This window comes from Scomber japonicus, chromosome 16 (assembly GCF_027409825.1).
Source record: "Scomber japonicus isolate fScoJap1 chromosome 16, fScoJap1.pri, whole genome shotgun sequence".
Lineage (NCBI taxonomy): Eukaryota > Metazoa > Chordata > Actinopteri > Scombriformes > Scombridae > Scomber > Scomber japonicus.
In genome coordinates this window covers 10,215,776-10,235,383 of record NC_070593.1, presented here as the reverse complement: position 1 = coordinate 10,235,383, position 19,608 = coordinate 10,215,776, and the positions used below count along the sequence as shown (strand labels likewise).

The following is a 19,608-nucleotide window of genomic DNA, read 5'->3' as shown; positions in this document are numbered from 1 at the left end:
AAATTATACCCTGCCTGCAATCTTCAAACGCAGAGGAGATAACTGAGTCAACCCCAGGCCAATATTTAATTAAGCTGTGATCAGCTATACTGATATTTCATCAGTATAATCCAAGTGCATTAATACTGGGGATAAATAAGCTACTATATATTGTGGTGCAGGATGAATCAAAGATAAATAAACAGGAAGCTGATTTATTTATGTGCCTATTGATTGATGTAATATTCCCTGCATTGGGAAAATCTGTTTAATTTTGCAGCTACACTATGCTATACATAAAAGGAGGACCCTGACATGTCAACATCCCTTGTCTGATACGTTATCGTAAAGCTGGGCACATAAATGACTGACAAACCCTGTGTGCAATAGATGGAGTGATGAGAGCGGTGGGAAGCGGCAAGACGTGTAAGGTTCAGACTGACAGCAAAAAAGGGAATTAAGAATTTTGTTGTCTAATTATACTCTAACAGGAAGACTCAGGCTTTTATCTACACTGTTGTCTACTCTATCCTGATCAGAGTCTTCCCATATTCTGCTGTGACAGCGACTATCTGCTCAGCTTGCTCGAGCACTTGCCCTCCCGACTGCAGCCTTTTCCCCTGGACAGGTGGAGGGGGCTTGTGCGAGCCTGGCGGCTGCAACAGGTATCCTGGTGGTAGGAGTAGAAGCGGCGGGGAGGAGGCGAGCCAGAGAAGCTGGGAGGCGAGCGGCTGCGGCCCAGGCAGCCCCCTCCCCCACCACCACGGTGCTCATGGCGGGAGGGCGAGGAGCTGACGGAGCGCTGCAGCGAGGAGGAACTGCGTGGGGAGGCGCTAGAGCTGCGGTGGTGGTGCGGAGAGCTGTTCAAGCTGCAGATGCCCATCCTGGAGCTGTGCTGAGCAGAGGAGCGGTGGTGAACTGGGGAGCCACGGGAACCATGCATCAGCTGAGCAAGGCATGTGAAGATGTCTGAGTCACTGGTGCTGCCAGCTCGGATGCGGTAACGCCTAAGCCTAAGTGGGTACAAAAAGCAGGGCAGGTTATGAATAAAAGCAAAGTCATATATTCCAAGGCAAGGAAAGGTAACTTATTTACTTTTTGGCTCAGAGTGAGATCTTCTCATCTCACTATCTTCATGAAAGCAAACAAGCTTATTTCCCACATTAAACTATTCCCTAATCACAGGAACAAAGCAACAAGGTGAAACTTAAAAACATTTTTTAAATATATTTTCTTCACTGTTTTACCATTCTCAATAAATGGTTTAAGAACAATAATTAAAGGAAGAAGGCAGATCAACACTTTACCTGCCCTCCACTGTGGGGCGGCAAGGTGGCTTTCCAGGAGGCGGGCGTGGCAGAAATTGGGAAGCAAGCTGCTCAGAAGAAGAGGTTGGATGAACGGGACGAGGGATTCTGCTCTTGCGGGACAGGGGGCTAGAGGAAGAGGAGAGGGAAGGAGCGTCGTCTCCCTGGCGGTCAGAACGCGAGCCCATAAGAGAGTCCTCGTCCTGAGAGCGGTCTGAGGTGGAGGATAACGGATCCCTAGCGAGGGAGGCCACCACATGGCCACGCCTGTCAGAAAGGGATGGCGAGGCAGTGGGAGAGGGGACAGGGCCCTGATGGCTGGCTTTCTTCTGTAGGAGCTTCTCCTTGGCAGACCCTGGAGGAGGGAGCTCTAGCAAGCTGGAGGGCTCTAGCACAGGGATACGACTTTGCCTGCGGCTGGGGTCCTTACGGGGGGCCGCAGGGGAGTAAAATGCTGGGGCTAGATACACTCTTCCATTCTCCTCCCCCCTTAGCTGAGGGTCTGTGACACAGGGAGTGGGGCCAGAATCATTCTCAGGATCCTTGAGCTTCGGAAAAGCTCCATTACTTAAATCACTGTGGCCATTAACAGGGGGTGATAGGTGGCCGTTGGCAAACACAGGACTGTGGGAGGAACGAGGAGAGCGTGGAGAACAAGGCGAGCGTGGAGAAGGTGAGTGTGGTGAACGGGGAGAGCATGGGGAAGACACACGGCTTGGCACAGGACTTTGAGCTTTGGTGTGGCTGTCTCCATTGATCAGCGTCTCAGCCAAAGGGTCTGTAAGTGTCCCTGGATGGGTGGGCACACGGTCCTGGGGGGAACTGATGTCCGCTGTGTGCTCCTGGAACTGCTGAGCATCAGCTTCAGCTTCACCACGCCTCTCCACCAGGAGGCACTGTGGAGCACTGTCTGATCCTGACTGGGAGGACAGCCCAGAGGGACGCTGAGCTGTCAACTGGAGGGGAGGGGGAGGTGCAGACATGGGAGGAAACAAAAACACATACTGGTGTTATTATAGACATAAGCAACACTACAAGTGGGAATAATATACTACTTGTCAAAGGCCTGTTGCTGATAGACTACAACATGTCGAGTTGTGCTGTAGTTCTGTAGCAAGAGCCAGATGCAGATGTGTGAAAAGAGAAGAATTTTATAATATGGGGTAATAAATGGTGATTAGTTTGGCAACAGCATGCAATACCATAGCTACCATTATCAGACCGAAACACACAAGTGCTATGGCAGTGTCAGTCAAGCTGTGAGTACTAAACCAGCAAGTAGGACAGGAAACGTTCACGCAACTTCGCAGGGGGCTTCAGCGAAGAGAGGGTGAGGAACAAATACAGGGAGAGAGAGAGAAAGAGAAAGATAGAGAGGACAAAGACGATCTGAAACAAAAGAGACCATGCAACCTGTAGTCATGACTCGACATTCCAAACACACATGCCACAATCAGACACACATCCCTATTCAGATCACAAGAACACATGTCCAGACACAAGGACACATTTGACCCATGCTCTGTCTGGCCTGCACAATGCCCTTCATGGTTTTTGGAGAGAGCTGCCTGACAACAACACAATAACCAAGCCAACTGAACAAAGAAGCCAAAACAAGCAACTTAAACAAAAAAGAAAGAAAAGAAAGAACAAAAATGTTGACAGCCCGTGTATTGCTACTGATGTAAGCGGGAGGAAGCTGAATGGAGGTTTGTTTTAACAGGATCGTGATGGGCTCATCACCTGCTGAAGCTGGGCACGGGTGATGCGTATGACTGAGGGAAACTTGGTGTTGGCAGCACCCGCCGGGATGGCCGGCAGTTTCCGGCGACTGGGTGAGCGGGTGCCAGGGGCAGGGTTTGGTGGTAGTGGTAGGGAGGCGTGGCAGGATGAGGAAGAGGATGGGCGCTCCTGTCGCTGCTGGTCAGCAGACTGGCTGCGCCTCAAGCCTGGCGGGTGGCGCAGGTGCAGCGGGTCCGACAAGGTGGTCAGGAGGGTGTGAGGGCTGGGGGAGCGCAGAGGGATGGGACTGGCTGTCCGGGCCGCAACTTCCTCAGGCAGGGATGGAGGAGAGGTGGGAAACTAAGAGAGGGGAAGGAGAGAAGTGGGAGGTGGAAAAAGTAGGGGTTGTGAGTTTGGTGAGGGAGTGAGATGATGGAGGGAGTATGGTGGAAGTACTTTGAGGCAGGACAAGCAGGTTGCACCGGTGGGGAGTATGGTATAGAGTTGTTTTGAACGGATAAAGCCTTGGGAGGGATCGAAAAGATGGTGTTGGGGATTGTTTTAGGCTAAGAAAGGAAGAGAGAGGTAGGTAGTGTATCGGAAGGCAGTGTACATTTTGAATTTGGAGGCAGTAGTTGTGGTTGTAGGAGTGAGGGGACAGTCAGCGCATTCATTCCTCTTGTAGTGAAAAACAGCTCTACAGCTTGAGTGAAACCTGTTTATGTAGGACTCATGGGTTGAGCGGGATTTTGGACGTGGGCTGGTTGAAGGTTATGAATAGCAAAGGATCAAAAATGTCATAAACTGAACAAACCAAAGTATATATTTTGGAAATAAATAATTTCTTTAGCAAAGAACATAAAATCAACCAAACATATTGCAGATGTCTGCAAATAAGATAAAATTATGCATGATATATAACGCAAATCAAAGTACATTTCAAAGCCATAAGCTCTCTTCCCCCCATGCTGTGATCTGATAAAAGCTCTGCATTTGTGTCATATCGTTTTCTAACAAATATACACAAGCAAAGAAGCCAGCGAACATAAAGCAGTAACATTTAGCTTCACACTACAGCAAGATGCAGTTGGTGGAAATCTGATAGTTGTATGATATTAGCATTTAAGTTCTATAGCTAGAACTCTGACTCTGTGCAGCTTTTTATCTCTGTAAAATGCTGACTACAGTCAGTATCATGTATGTCATGTTGTGAGATGGCCATCACATGAAAAGACTTACCTGAGTGAGCACTCCCTCAGCTAAAGCTTCAGCCGGACTGGTTGGAGTAACGGGGGGAAGAGCCCCTGCAGGACCCACACTAAGTTCCAACTTGTCCACTTTTGCACTTCCCTTGGAGGAAGCCAGGCTTTCTTGTCTGGCTTTGCCAGAGCAAGCACCTGGGCTGCCCTTTTCCCATCCAGGAGACTGTGGCTGAAGCACCTCCGGCTCATCCTCATCCTCTTCTGAAGGGCTGGTGGTAACCTTGGCCCCCGGAGAGCCACTGGGACGCTCCACCATTACCCACTCCTTTGAGTCAATGTCCTGCCTCCCAGAGCTAATATTGAGGGCCACAAAGCCCCCACTGCTGGCTGCCCCATCTCCATGCTCCAGAGATCCAGGGGATGCTGGTTTAGGAGACCCAACACCAGACAGAAACTCCTCATCATAGTGCCAGACCCTATCAGGACGCTCTCCAGAAGGAACCCCCTGACCCTGAGTTACTGGGATGATTGTAGCCCCGTCAGCTTTCTCCTGCTGCTGGGTGCCAGACTGCTGCTTCGCTGAGCTGAACAGACACAAGACAGGTACAAACAATCAAGTCTCTACTCTATCCTGAGGAAAATTCAGTCATTAAGTAGTTTTTTTTCTAAAATTAATTAAGTTGCAGAGCATGTGATGATGATGATGGACCATTTGATAGACCTACCAGCCCTCCATGAAGCGTTCTGGACTGGGCTTGGACTCCAGGCCGAGCCTCCTCTCTAGCTCAAAGCTGTGAATGTTGCGGAGCTTCCTCAGCAAGGGGCCATCACGGTCTGAAGCCACCACATCAGAGTGCAATTTGACTGGGGAACCCAGGCTTGGTCCAGCATAGGGACTTTGGTGTCCTTGGTTGCCCTGGTTGTTGCTGTGCTCCTCCTCCGCCTGTGAGAACCAGTCAGTTAGTTTTCAAAATTTCAAACCGGGTTTCATTTCTTGTGCCACTCTCATCTCACATGTACAGAAACTATACTTAGCATGTTCATATGTATCCTACCTTCCAGACTGCTGTCCTGATGCGGTTACGGTTGCGGTCCAGCTCCTCCCAGACGTCAGCCTCTTGGTTGCGGTGCGGATGGATGGGAGAGCCCGTCATGCGATCGGGAGCAGGGTTGTTCTCAACGTCACTGAGCTGCTCGTCCTGCAGAACCTCATCTGTGTTCTCTCTCATTAAGTCACCAGGGATCAAGGAGGCATTCGCCATTCTGGGACAACAAAAGGTACACATTCATTTGATGGTAAAAAAAGAGCAAAGTTAGAATTTCAACCACAGTATCTATTATGGTGTCTAGTCATCTATTATCTATATTTGAGCTATAAAAACACATGAAATAACTCAGGTAAAGGTGCAGTAATCAAACATACCCCATGTGTGCTGGGGTGAGGCGGGTGTGATGCTGGGGCGTTGTGGCGCTAGCGCTGATCGTCAGGGTGCCATCTGTGCCGGTCCGCTCCCAATCATAAGGGTCATTCTCCACTACATTATAGGTTTTCATGCTATTGTCAAACACTGACATCAGTAGCTGTAAAGAACATAAAAATAAATAATTAAGCTTTTTTGTGATTTATTATTCAGTAAGATTCAGAGTAGACAAAACATGTTTGCATCATCTTGAACACACCTTTCTAGATCATGCACTCCACACTTTAATTCAGAAGTATGACACTATTTTATCACATTCATTTGTAATCAGACCAACTAGTTCTGTTATTAAACCCAAATCAGACCCCTAGCTCACCTGGTAGTCAGGCTTGGTGAAGTAGTCAAGAGTGGATATGTGTTCCAAGAACACACCAAACTCTGCCGGCAAGTGTTTGAGCATCAAACGATGGTCGTAAGTGTCCTTCAGCTTCCCCACATGTTCCTGGCAATAAACACACACACAAAACTATAATTTCTCATCACCTACAGTTTAGATTCTAGGAAGAACAATTTATAGCTTGCCCTTACTTTATCCTTGATCTTCCTCCAAGGCAACTGGCCAACCAGAAACTCCACCAGCATGTAGAAGAGGGACCATAGATCATCATGACGACCCATCTCCTGTAGAGTTACGCCAGGGTTTAGTTTATATTTAACAATAACATTTGATCGACAGGAGAGGAGGTGATAAATCATGACAAAATAGTGTTGTTGAAAGTCAAGTCGAGCACATGAATAGACATGTGTAGGGCAGCATCACTCATTACACAAGAGCTGTGGAACAGGGTAGATAGATACTGACCTTATTCTTGTGTGCATTGACAGATGCATAGCGGACCGTTCCCCTGAACCCTGCCACTGGACGGGGCTGACAAAGAATGACAGATGCAGCCATTAAATACAAACATAGATGGAATCTAACATGTTTTATGGTTCAATAAAAACAATATCTAAAATATTCTGCAGAATTCATAGTTTTTCAGCCAAAAACAGAAAAGATGAAAATAAACAATATTTTTAAAAATAGATTTTCTATCTAACTTCTTAACCTAATCCTTAATAATCATCTCTGACATGATTTTATCACATTAAATATGGATTCATTTATTTTGTACGGCCACTAGCAGAGCAACTAGTTGTATACACAACTTTGACATATCCACTAGATGTGGAACAACATTAACATTCATTTGGAGTCACGTTTCTAGCCACCTGATTAATGTCAGTTCAATATTCACTCTATTTTTAGCTCTGTTTTGGTCTCCACCAACTTCTGAGGCAAATTTCTGGCTTTTTAGTCACTGAATGCTCCACTATTTTCACCAGCTATTTGCTAACTTTATCTCATTTGGTGTTGGGCAGTGTGAAGTGGCTTCTGGAAAAATGCTGACAAGAGCAGAAGGAGTAAACCTAAACAGTAAAGCTGCAGGCTGTAAAACCAAAACAATGAGCCGAGACACACTTCAAAATGCTTGGGAGAACAGCAGAGTGAAGGGATAATCCTCAGAGGTTTTGTTACTACCAGTGACACTTTTATATTGCAGATGACACAGAATAAAAAATATTGATAAATGCAGCTTGAAGCTCAGTATATATTCAGTAAGAAAATGGGGGCACTCACAGGTCGGACCTCCTGGCATGAGTTGGTGAACTGTCGAGCTAAACCAAAGTCCAGCATGTAGCAGGTTCGACAGGTGCTGGGGAAGCGACCCATGGCAAAATTGGACTGAAGGAGAGACAGAGGGCTGGTAAGGGAGCAATGGCTCAAAAATTATACAATCAGTTAGGTGTAAATATATAATATCCCCATGTGTTGCTAGCATTGAATGTCATCTCATACATCAGCTTAAAAGACAGAGGATATTAATTTGGCCAACAAAAAAGCAAAATTCCTGAATCAGCAACACTAGCGGCCAATAACAAAAAGAACAAGGGTCACAAATGCCATCAACTCAATTGAAATGAAATATTCTTATGTGCCAGGTAATTAAATAAGAGCCTTAAATAGCTCCTGCTGCACTCAGCTCCCTGTGACTCACCGGTTTGATGTCACGGTGCAGGAAGCCGACTGAGTGGATGCTCTCTATGGCTTCCAGGATCTGGCGCCCCAGACGCAGGGTGGTGCTGATGGTGAAGGTTCCCCGGGTCATACTCCTCCTCAGGTCTGCCAGATTACGACCCTGAAAGAGCGAATATGCAAGATCACTTAGCTACAAGGTGAAATTGCCAAAAGTTACTCTTTGGCAGCAACACGCAGTGACTGGAAATGAAAAATAAAGTCACCAATGAATAATCACACTGACTGAAATGTTTGACAGTGGTGACAGACAAATATGTCGAGTGGACAGAAAACAAGCCGACAGTGAGGAAAAACACAAATTCAGCTACACCATTCATCTATAATTAAACACATGGTGAGGTCAGGAGTCAAAGCAGTGCATGGAAATGTGGCATTCCTGTGGGTTTGGCTGTATATCACAACCAGACCACACTTTTCCAAACTATCATTCATCATCTGATTCAATGAATACATTTGTGAATTTGTGATGATGATTTTTACTATCACAGCTTCGTGTTCTGGATGCAATGATTGAAACTAATTTGACACCTCAGTAGAACACAGTAGGCGACACAGTGTGTGGACAGCCTGCAGTGGTGCTGCCTGAATCACTACGCTGAGAGTATTGTAGCTATAAATACTTTCTGTTGCTTGGTGTTCTGCTGTACAGTCTGGTTTATATATGGAGACTAGCTAGTATGAGCCAGGTCAAATACGTAGTGCTCCTTAACCCATACAGCTGGATTAATACAGTGTATGTATTTTAGCAGCTACATTATTCACATACAGCAGAATCACTTTAATCTGTTGATTAAAAAAACACATATTTGTCCATAAAATATCTATTTTTCATAGCCTTAAGTGTACAAACCCAAACATATTCAAATTCCAATCATATAAAACTGAGAAAAGCAGGAAATCGTCATGATAGAAGCTGTCATTCTTTCTTCTTCTTAAACAATGAATAATTACAATTAATCATCTGTCAATTTGATATTGTTGAATAATCCACTAATTGTTTGTGCTCTAGTTTGATATGTCACACTAGGCTTGAAAAAACTGCTTAAATTGAGCACTTGTGGAGCGCCTTGGCAGCCAATTGGTTACAGCACATGCCATATACTGGCAGCATCCCTGATTCGATTCTGGCAAAGGACCTTTGCTGCAAGTCATTCCTCTCCCTCTCTCCCTATTTCCTGTCGACCTCTATGCCATCTATTGTGAAAAGTCAAAAATGCAGAAAAATAAATCTTAAAAAAAAAAAAAAAAAGAGAGGGTGCTTGTGATGTGTTTGATGCCTGAAGCCCAAGATGAAGACTAACCTGAAGCTCCATGACCACGTAGTTAAAGCGGTCGTTGCGGCCACATCCCACAAAGCGACACACATGGTCCTTACCTAATAAAATACAGGAAATAAAGAACATTTCAGAATTGCTTCAGGGGAGAAGATGAGGTCACTTCACAGTCGCTTGACATCAGCGCCATAATTTAATTGTAAGATGCAGCATGCTGTGTGAATCATAATGATGTGCCCATATTTCAATTCGGTACGGCTCCCATCACCAGCTTCCCTGTATGACCAGAATTTATAGGTTATAGCGCACAACACTGGGTCCACATGTGTATAATACTTTGTGTGTTTATGCTGATGTGTGTGTGTGTGTGTGTGTGTGTGTGTGTGTGTGTGTGTGTGTGTGTGTGTGTGTGTGTGTGTGTGTGTGTGTGTGTGAGTGAGTGTATGTGCTCTGGTCTCAAAAGACATTGCTGCACTGGCAGCTTGACTGCGACCACACCCTAAAGCCCTTCAGTACACAGTGCATGCAAATAGTTACACTAACAAAAACCCCATGTTTAAACACTACTTTTTTTTAATTGTCTATTTTCACCAGGGCATAATGAATGAAAAATAATCTAATAAAAGAATCCAAATGAAAAACACATGACGCTATTATTAGCCTGATATGACCCATTAGTGTCCTTACGCATGTGTGGGTCGATGTTTACTCTTTGTAACTGGGTGGGTCAGCAATGTTTGGGGGGCTGGAGTTCAGCCTGTCTCAGGTTACATTATGGTTCCCTCAGGAAGCAACAGAACCGTGATGCCCCAGGCCGTAGCCATTAGACAGAAAACATGATCCCAGCCAATTGATTTTCCTCTCAGAGTGGGGAGAAAAGAAAAAAGGCGACGGTGGTTAAAAGGCATGAAAGAAGAGGGGAGGGAAGAGACAGGGATAAAGAAAGAGAGAAAGGAGTAAAACTATATGTGTGCCTGAAGGAGTTTACATGTGAGAAGTTGGGAGAGTGCAGGTATTCATAGGTATACTTGTCACCTCTTTTAATCCCATCAGAAGCTTTTACATTGAAACTTCAGGCAGGAAAACAAGAATGAAGCTCAGATAAGTGTATGTTTTTATCTCCTGTGCTTCCTGAATGATAGTGAGCATTGCATCACAAAGACTGAAACAAACTGAGATGAACCCTTGGTCAAATTGTGCTTTCACATGAGTCAGATGATCTATATCTGGTCTCAGAGGGAGAGTTAATTCCACCCTGCTGTCGATGCACACAGGCTATCCATGCACTTTCTACTGGCATGACATTTCCTGGATTGGTCTGCTTCCTCCCCTACTTTTGTTCTTGTCATTTCAGGAAAAATTACTAAAAGAACATGTTTCAATTCTGTGACGCACTTTTTTTTCTGCACAATACCCACCCTGGATCAACTCAATAGGTCACCGTGACAACGAGGATCAATCAATTGCAGAAATGTAACTGAATCCACTGAATCCATTTCGACTCACCCTGGAGCTTCTTTAGCACGGCAACCTCCATCTTGAGCACCTGCTTTGGTTGCTGGGCCGACTCCACCTTCAGCGCCACGCTGACCCGCGTCAGGAGGTCCAACGCCTCGTAGATCTCCCCAAATCCGCCACCCCCGATCTTCTTCGACTGGAGGAAGAGCATGAAACATTGCATAAGAACTTCAAAAGAGAGTACAACATGTTCAGACTGTATGTAAGATGTAGATGAAATGTTGGATGACTGAAAGGCATTTCTTTGCCCCCAAGCTAACGGAGGTCAGGATGAGCAACAGGCCAGCCTCCTTGGAGTGAGGACTCAGCACCTTGCTCAAAGACACTTCAGCAGGAGAGCATATCTTTCTGTGATGAGGCTTAGTTTGTGTTTCTGCCTGCTGAGGTATTAAGTATTTCTATTTTCTCTCCTCTAGCTTTATAATAAGGCATACGTGACGTCTTATTAGCAAAATTATTATAAAATCAGATTTTTCTCCATGAGGATATCACTGTCACCATGGCGATGTGGGCAAGAAGGGGTAAACACAAATTAAAACCATGTGCTTCCAAGTAATTTCAGTGTGACTGTGTATGCATGCACTGGAAAACTCATTTTCACAGACTGCTATAAAAAGTTACATATAATATCATTTGATAGAAAAATGCATTGATTTAATAGATTCTCATCTTTTCAGTCACTAATCCATAATATAGGTCAAATGAAAAACCTTACAAAATCAGCTGGTTGTCTAACAGTGTAATATATCAATGTAATGCAAAAGAATAAAAATATCTAACTGCAAACTTACTACTACTAACAGCTTTAATAAATGACAAGAAGTTTTAAGTTGGTCCAGATATGAGTTTTCTTCCCTTTTCTCCTCTTCTTCATCTTTTTGTTTGTTTGTTTAAACAGTCAATTTGTTTTTATTTGAGCTCCCACAAGAGGGGATAGGGCCGTAAGTGGTTAAAGAGCTTGTGCATTAGGGAAAAATCGATAAAAGATCTTGTAGGCGCTGGTTGAAAATGCAACACATGTTGAATAATGAAAAAGACTATTGCAACAAGCCAAATTAATTTATTATCTCTTTATTGTTTATAAAGATAGTTCAAATAAGAAGTTCCAAATTGATTGTTTCCCTTGTGACATAATGGAAGAGATACATAGGACATGATGAATGGGTATGGTTAGTTGGAATAATTATTTTGCTATAGGTTTATTTATAAAACCTTCTTCTATCATTACCTGACAGGAAAGACAGAACCAGATAATTAGCTCACTTGTGAATACTTCCGGCACTTCTCAGCACACTCTCCTCTTTATTTTGATCTGTGATATTTCCCCTTAACAGATCCTCCTATTCTCTCTCATCTCTCAATGCTAGTAGAGCTTTAAGTTCCCCCTAAGCTCCCACGTGTCCTTCACTGTCCTTAATGCACACACACACACACACACACACACACACACACACACAGTCTTGTGTCGCATTCGGAGCTAAAGTCGTGGGATTAGCTGCAGCATTCTTACGTAACGCAGTTCCTTAGAAGAGAGGAAGTGGTGCCACGCTGCCAGTTAGGAATAACAGCCTCACATGGCACCCGGGCTGGCACAGCAGCGAGAGAAATGGGCCCTCAGGGAACACTGCTGCTGCCTATAGCACACTGCACTGCCACAAATAGCTATACGGGCTATTTTTGGATCTCACATACTGCAGCAGCACTATCTGTACAGAGAGAAATGACCCCAAACTGTCCAAGCCACAGGTGAGAGACTTTAGAAGTAAGGGAAAGGACTCTCAGGCAGGAAAAAACACTGTTTGATGAACAAAGAGTTGCTGTTTGTGGGACAGAGTGTGAGCTAGAGACAGGCAGTGACAGGGCTCCACAAACACACAGCCTATTGTCACTGAATAATGTGTTACTTACCACTTTCCATCGCTCCTTGACCAGGGAGAGCACACTTAGGATGTCAGCTTGCTCCGCTCCCCCGCTCATACCGTCTGAAGACCGGGACCACTGTCCTCACTGCTTCCCCCTCAACCAGCAGCCTCAAACTGGGCCGGGCATTTGGGGCCTGATGGAGAACCCTACGGAAGTCCAAGAGAGACACAAAGCTGTTAGAAGCTGGTGAATAAGTACAAAGCAAATAAGCTGAAATCTGGTTATTTAGTCTTATCTGCACTTCTTAGGTTGTTGTTCACTGATAGTAAACAAGGAGCTTAGGTATTTTTGGATATACTACAGGCCATGTGAAAGTCTGAAAGTCTCCCCAGTTGAGAGACAAAGTTAAGCCCCTGGCTTAATGTCTGAGGCTTTCTGATACTTGACCATTGCTGCAGCTGCCACACCTGCTGCCAGCAGCTGTCTTTCTAGACAAACTCACCCCACCAAGTCGCAAAGCAAACGTCTTGCATCTTAAATTACAAAAGGCTTCATCTTAGTATCATTTTCCCAGCCATTTGTCTTTTGTGCATGAAAGCAAAGGAGCAGAACTAGTAAATAAAGGACTGTGAGTCCTATCAGATATACTGCGGCTGTTCAATATGATTAATTTTGCACAGATTTTCAGAATTGCTGCGTAATATGATGGACAAGCTATCATATCATAAAACATTTTTTAGTGTACATGAGTATAAATACACTTGGTTATTAGTCAGTTACACCAATGATCTGCCACTTGACAAATACTGTCCTGGACCCTTAAATGTATGTTAAAGGTTTATAAGCCTTTAATAAAGGGCATAACTAACCGCTTTATTAATGTTAATAAATCATTTACCAGTGCTGTTATAAACAATTACAGCTTAATTTAGCATTACTATAAACCATTAAAAAAGCCATGAGTTTATAAAGAGAGACTTATTAGAAAGTGGTACTGATTAATGTATTGCCATGTAGCTCAAGCTCCCTTTACATGAAAAGTGAGCTTTCTCTCCAACAAGGTTGAAATGGAGTTCCCCCTGGAAAAGTTGTGTCTATACTACTGTATTACACAACATCCGTGTCACAGATAAGCATTCCTCCGGAGAGCACACACTGGCGACTTCCTTCAGTCTGGCTTCAAACACACAAAACAAGCCCAGCAAACTCGACTTCGATTCATCATTCTGCACACGGCGCATGCAGGCATCTACAGTTATGCAACAAGCCTTCAAAACACTATTTGGTTACAGGGCATGATCCTGACATCAAGGAGACAATCAATCCCATCATGCACCAGGATGAGGTTGGGAGGATGGAAGAGGGCAAAGCGTGGTTAGACTTGACAACGAGTGAAATGACGACTGTGAAATGTGACCCAGTATTAAAGGCTTCAGGAGTAAGGTGGCCTCAGTGATGCTGAACAGATGACACAACTAAGACATAATATTACTGTAATATCCTTCAAACTGTGTTACTTTTGTGTCTCTTTACTGTTTATTACCACTGCCTATCATGTCTTCAGCTTTGTGTGAATTACTGTGAACACTGTTAGTCTAAGATTAAGATTACTTATGTAGAATATGATCTATTTTTACAGTTTAAAAATATATCTATATATCAGTTTACTTTACTGAACTGTTTCATGTGTATACCATGTGACTTTTATTTCCTAATCATACACTTCTTTCCTTCCTTGAGAAGCACTTTAAAGCCTTTTTTTGAGAAAAGTGTTATACTTATTTTTGTGAAGTTTCAGATGAGACTATAAAAGCATTAAGACCTTTATTAACCAACAAAGCATTAATAAAGGTTTTTTTGGCTTGGTTCTTACAGGTATATGAATTGTGAGAAAATAGGGGAATAAAAGTTTAACTGAATCACATTTCTGATCATCATACTGGCCAAACCTTTACTAAACCCTACAAAAGCCTCTATAACACTTAAAGTCTCCCTATTTAGCATTTATAAGGAGTTTATAAACAGTTAATAAATACTATAATGTAGTTATTGGCAGATATAAGTCTTCATTAATGTATCCGTCAACAATTACATAATGAATGATGGTATAGTAAAACACATGTCTAATAATTATGAAACATGTCCCTGCATCTGCTTATAAGTGTGTTATAAACTACTTATTATTGCTGGGCAAAATAAAATGAAGAAGTATTCAGATCCTTTACATACAAGTATCAGTAGCAAAACCAAACTCTAACCATACTTAATTACAAGTAAAAGCTCTACATATAATTTTAAGTGCAAAAAAGTATTATTAGCTAAATTAACTTAAAAGCATACATTATGCACTAAAATGAGCCCTGTGAATGTCATATTTTATAATATTTGATTATTATTACTGATACAATACTGAGTAAGGAGTATTTTAATGTTGCATGTGTAGCTATAATGTTTGTAGCTATATGGTTGAGGTTTAATCCATAAAACAATGTAACACATATTAAAAGATCATCATAGGTTTAGTACGATATGTAAAGTTAATTCTTAATCTACAAACTAACTAATTACAGGCTGTTAAATAAAGTATGAATACTGTGCCTACAAATTGTACTTAAACACAGTACTTATTTTAATGTCCAGCACTAAAAGCCATATTTTTCCTCACATTATTGGTTCAGCAAGTCTGTGTAAATTTAGAAAAAGGAAGTGAGAGCTGTCTGTGAGAACATCAGTTGAGATCTTGATAATATGCTAATGGGTGATGACCCAAAAAGCAAGAAGCGCACTGTCATAACGGAGCAGAGACATGCTGTACCAAACCTAAAGTGATGTTAAACCGGCTGTAAACACTGTGATTAAATAACCTCGGCGGTGAGTCCCGTGTCAGGACTTCAAGGTCACCTCATGTTCCTGCGTTTTCCACATCTGAGCTACCACGCATGAGACATCCTCTCTGAGCACAGGATGAAATGAATTGAGACAAAGCATTGAGGTTGCTGTTTACTTCATGTTTAACTTCTATGCCTGAGGGAATGGGAAGTTTCTGAAAGAAAACCAGTGGTAGGATAGAAGGAAGGATGGATGGATGTCTGTGGAGGTCTCTGATAACCTGATCTAACCTGTTCTTTTGAGTCAAAGAGTGTGGATAAGTCTGAGTCACCTTTTCAATTCCCCCAAAACAGCCCAACTGGGACAGAGCAGTGGAAAAGTGACTTACTAACTGCATTTAACAAGCTTAAGCCACCTCTCTAACACACACGTGTTTGAACACAAACTCATACACACATTGCATAAGTGCACACACCTATGCACAAGCCAGGTTGGCTCACGCTGTGACTAATCTCACACCTCACAGAGAAGAAAGACTCTGCTCTTCCTCCTCCTCCTCCTCCTCTTCATTCTCCTCCATGCTAAATCACCATCAATGAAGAAAAAGACAAGCAGTCAAGGAGGAGGAGCAGACTTTTGGACCTCAAAATTAAACCAATCTATGACAGCCGGCTTGCGTCTCATCATGAATCACGCTTCCTGACCTCGGCATCTCCATGGCGACAATGGTGCAGTGCCATTTTCATTTGCTGACTGCAGCTTGTCGTCTCCTCTGCCCTTTTGCTCTGCTGGAAGCTGCAACTTTACAGCTACATAAAGCATCATGAAATGTCAGTGAGTGATCCCACCCAGGAGGACTAGGTCTTCTCCTGCTGATCCATGCTGGAAATAAAACTAAAACTATTTACTCACTACGTCACTTTAGAACATACTGCATCATTGTACATGTGCATATCTATATCTTTATACATATGCACTTTATGCCAACTGTATCTGGTTGTTAAGCACTTGCGATTGCACAATTAAGACAAATTTGAATCTAATTGAGCAAACTATGTCTATGTGTTGACAGATGAGCAGGTATAAACACTGAAACTATGAGTGACAGGCACATCTAAGCATGCATGTGCAACAACACGTGGATCAAGTGAAGTGAATTGAGCAGAAACCCAACTGGAAATCTCACGTCCCGGTTCAGTGGTGGTGGTGGTGGTGGTGGTGGTGGTGGGACAGGGACAGAGCGAGAGTAGCCGTATGAATTCTGTCTGTGCTCTGACATCTCAGTGTGTCCAGAACAAGCCTTGGAGAGGAGCCAGCATGGGAAGGCCCTCCACACTCTGGGCTCCTTTCAAATCACAGCATGGATGCAACTGATCCGGGCACAAGAAAACTGGGAAGGATTAGACATGGAAGTACCAGTTGATTTCTCCAATTACTCTCAAATCTTTAAACCAAATCCTTCATTCAAACATGTCAATATGCAGAGCAACAAATACCTCTGCTCTGCTAGGCTGTTTTCAATGGGATGTGACAGCAGCAATGACCCAATACGTTTGTTACATGCCAACTGTCATGCTGGTCTGCAAATGAATAAACCAATCCTCTGTATTTCCTGCAGCGGACACACACACTGATTTTTTTTTTTTTTTTTTTTTTTTAGAGTTGTTGCATAGCGAGTTGGTTGCCACAGCAGATTTACTCAGGCGCGTCCACGCATATTGGCCGTCCGCAGGCCACGCAAGCTCATCCCGCCTGGCCGTGGAGGAGGTTTTTAAGCTCTGACAACATGCAGGGTAACCAAACGACAAAGGAGGACGGAAGAAAAAAAAAACGGAGAGGCGAGGCATTGCACGGCCTCGGGATTGTTTGCTGCTGGCTTCTTCTTACCTCGGGTCTATGCTGTGCCAATCCTTGATCCAAAGAGCAGCCGGGTGTGGTTAGACAAAATCCTCTACGTTTGGAGGTGGCGGGGACGACATCGAGAGGAATCCCATAGCGTCGGTTGATTTAGTGGGAGATAAACGAGAAGCGAGTCAGGACCGAAATATGCCTGAGTGTGTGCGTGTGCATGTGTGTGTGTGTGTATGTGTGATCGTCCCTTTTCTCCTTCTGCCTGCTGTCACCTCAGCATCTCTGTCGGTCGCTGCGGATCCGTGACGTGACGACTCTGTGATGATCATCAGCCTTTCCTGCGCGCGCGGCCCCGATTCGATCGCCCCTCGCAACAAGCTCGGGCACCCGCGCCCGGTTCTTTAAAGCTCGTTCGCGGCTCAGCAGTGAACGCGCTCGTCGTACACAATCACCAGTTTTTTAGTGTAGAAATAAGTACTGTACTTACAAATTAGAAGTAGTTGTTCTTAAATTGATTATTAACATTTTATGTTACTTTGTACTTCCGCTTTATTACATTTTAGAGGGAAATATTGTACTTTTTACTCCCAGCACCCCCCACTTCTATTAAAAAAGACTAATGCTGTCCTTACTATGTAAATCTCAGGAACATTGCACATATGTATATAATCCCGGGAACTTCTGCATATTGCACATTAATATATTCCAGATTTGTAATTTAATTTAATTTTTCACTTTCACCCTTCTTATGCTCCTTTTCTCCGCAATAGGCCTACTGCTTGTGTCAATTTGAATTCCTCCCAAATGGGATCGATAAAGATAAATCTTATCTTATCTGATCTTACACATAAAATGATGCAGTAGTATTACCAGTAATCTACACAAAGTATCCACATGTTCTACATATTGATGAACTACAAGTTGTAGTTCATCAATATGTAGAAAATGTGGATACTTTGGGTAGATTACTGGTAATCTGTTGTTGTAGTCTACAACATTAAAATGCTCTTACATGTAATTATTAGTGATCAGATAAAATAGTATAATAATGTAACTCTTATAGAAGCCAGTCTGCATAATGAGTAGCCTATTTCTAGCTTTGATACTTTTAGTACATTTTGATGATAAAACTATTTACTTATTTTTTTGTATTCAGAACTTTTACTTGTAATGGAGTAGTTTTAGATTAGCCTACCATATTTGTACTTTTACTTAAAGATTTTCCACAAAAATGGTTGAATTATCTCTTAGATACTTAAAATCATGTACTCTAATTCACAGTGAAGCTCAAATATGCTGCTGTAGTTACAAGAAGAAAAACATATTTTTGAATGAGGGGGGTACTTTAAATAGTGGATTTAAAGACCTCTTCCACCACTGGTGTGAAAACCAAATTCACCTCTGTTGTGTTTGAGGAAACAAATAAGATTTTTTTGGAAAGTGGCAACCAAAAATAAAAAAACATACAAAAGCCTACAAAATACATTTTTCGCAAAGACCACTAGGAGGCAGCATAAGCCAAAGATGGTATATTAGACTGATGTCACACACAGCCATAAAAACCACAATGATCCACTTTGCCAAGTGGACATTTTCTGTTCCCCAATCTTTTAAAAGACCTCATTTCCTGCAATTTTGTCACTAACCACAAAAGGCATTTAAACAGCTAATAAGTACCAGATTTAAACAGTCCTGAAAATGAAGTTGACTCAACCCTAACCCTTCGGTTTGTATTTAGTTTTATGTATTTCAGACACAAACATAAACCTTCACACACCTAAGATATGTTACCTATAAAATATCAAAGTAAAATGTATTTTGGTTATTGTATTAACTGGTTGAATTATGTTGAAATCCACTGTTCCGTTGTCTTTGAGCGTTACCTTCATTTAGAGTAAAGGGAGACCTATTGTATCATCACATGACATTTGTTATGACTGCAATACTTTTCTCTTTCTAATTCTCAAATTTAAAAAAAAAAAAAAGCAACTTTTGTATTTGTGTTACTCTCAGATGGAGAATTGTAACATAAATCAGGCACAGTATAAAAATGTATTAAATTAATTATATAAAAAATGATAAAGAATGCCTTAAAGTACTCATTAATTTAAAGAAATATGAAGTTCGGAGCATTGTTTGTTTTAAAAGAGTGAATATTAACCTAGATCTTACCATGGATAAAGATGTATGCAGATAAAAAACCAACAACAAATAAAGCAAAAAACAAAAAAACAAAAGATATATGCAGGAAATGAAATTGCATCATGTCATGAAGTAGGGAGACCACCTTCCAATCAAGAACAAGTTACTAATCACCTGATTCACTTCAAACATGCACATTTCAGTCATTGTTCCATATGTGAGGAAGCAGCACCTTGTAGTAGACAGGGCCGATTTTAAAAAGAAAAAACACATTTTTAGGTAAGAAAGTTGTTTTTTTTTAACTTCATGTATTTATGTGATAGCATTACCTGCTTTGTAGATAAACTCATCAAACTTAAA

General features: G+C 42.6%; 1 protein-coding gene across 1 annotated transcript; it reads right to left on the bottom strand.

Moving 5' to 3' along the window:
* Positions 1 to 393: 393 nt before the first annotated feature.
* ttbk2a (tau tubulin kinase 2a) lies at positions 394 to 12,563 on the bottom strand. Its single transcript, XM_053336137.1, has 15 exons — positions 12,472 to 12,563; positions 10,552 to 10,699; positions 9,073 to 9,146; positions 7,731 to 7,871; positions 7,313 to 7,417; positions 6,494 to 6,559; positions 6,220 to 6,312; positions 6,008 to 6,133; positions 5,634 to 5,791; positions 5,266 to 5,473; positions 4,936 to 5,153; positions 4,248 to 4,794; positions 3,030 to 3,368; positions 1,287 to 2,242; positions 394 to 992 (listed from the first exon to the last, which is right to left on the bottom strand). Exons 1-15 carry the CDS (start codon positions 12,538 to 12,540, stop codon positions 548 to 550), a joined length of 3,693 nt encoding a protein of 1,230 aa, XP_053192112.1. The 5' UTR covers positions 12,541 to 12,563; the 3' UTR covers positions 394 to 547.
* Between the last annotated feature and the right edge of the window lie 7,045 nt (positions 12,564 to 19,608).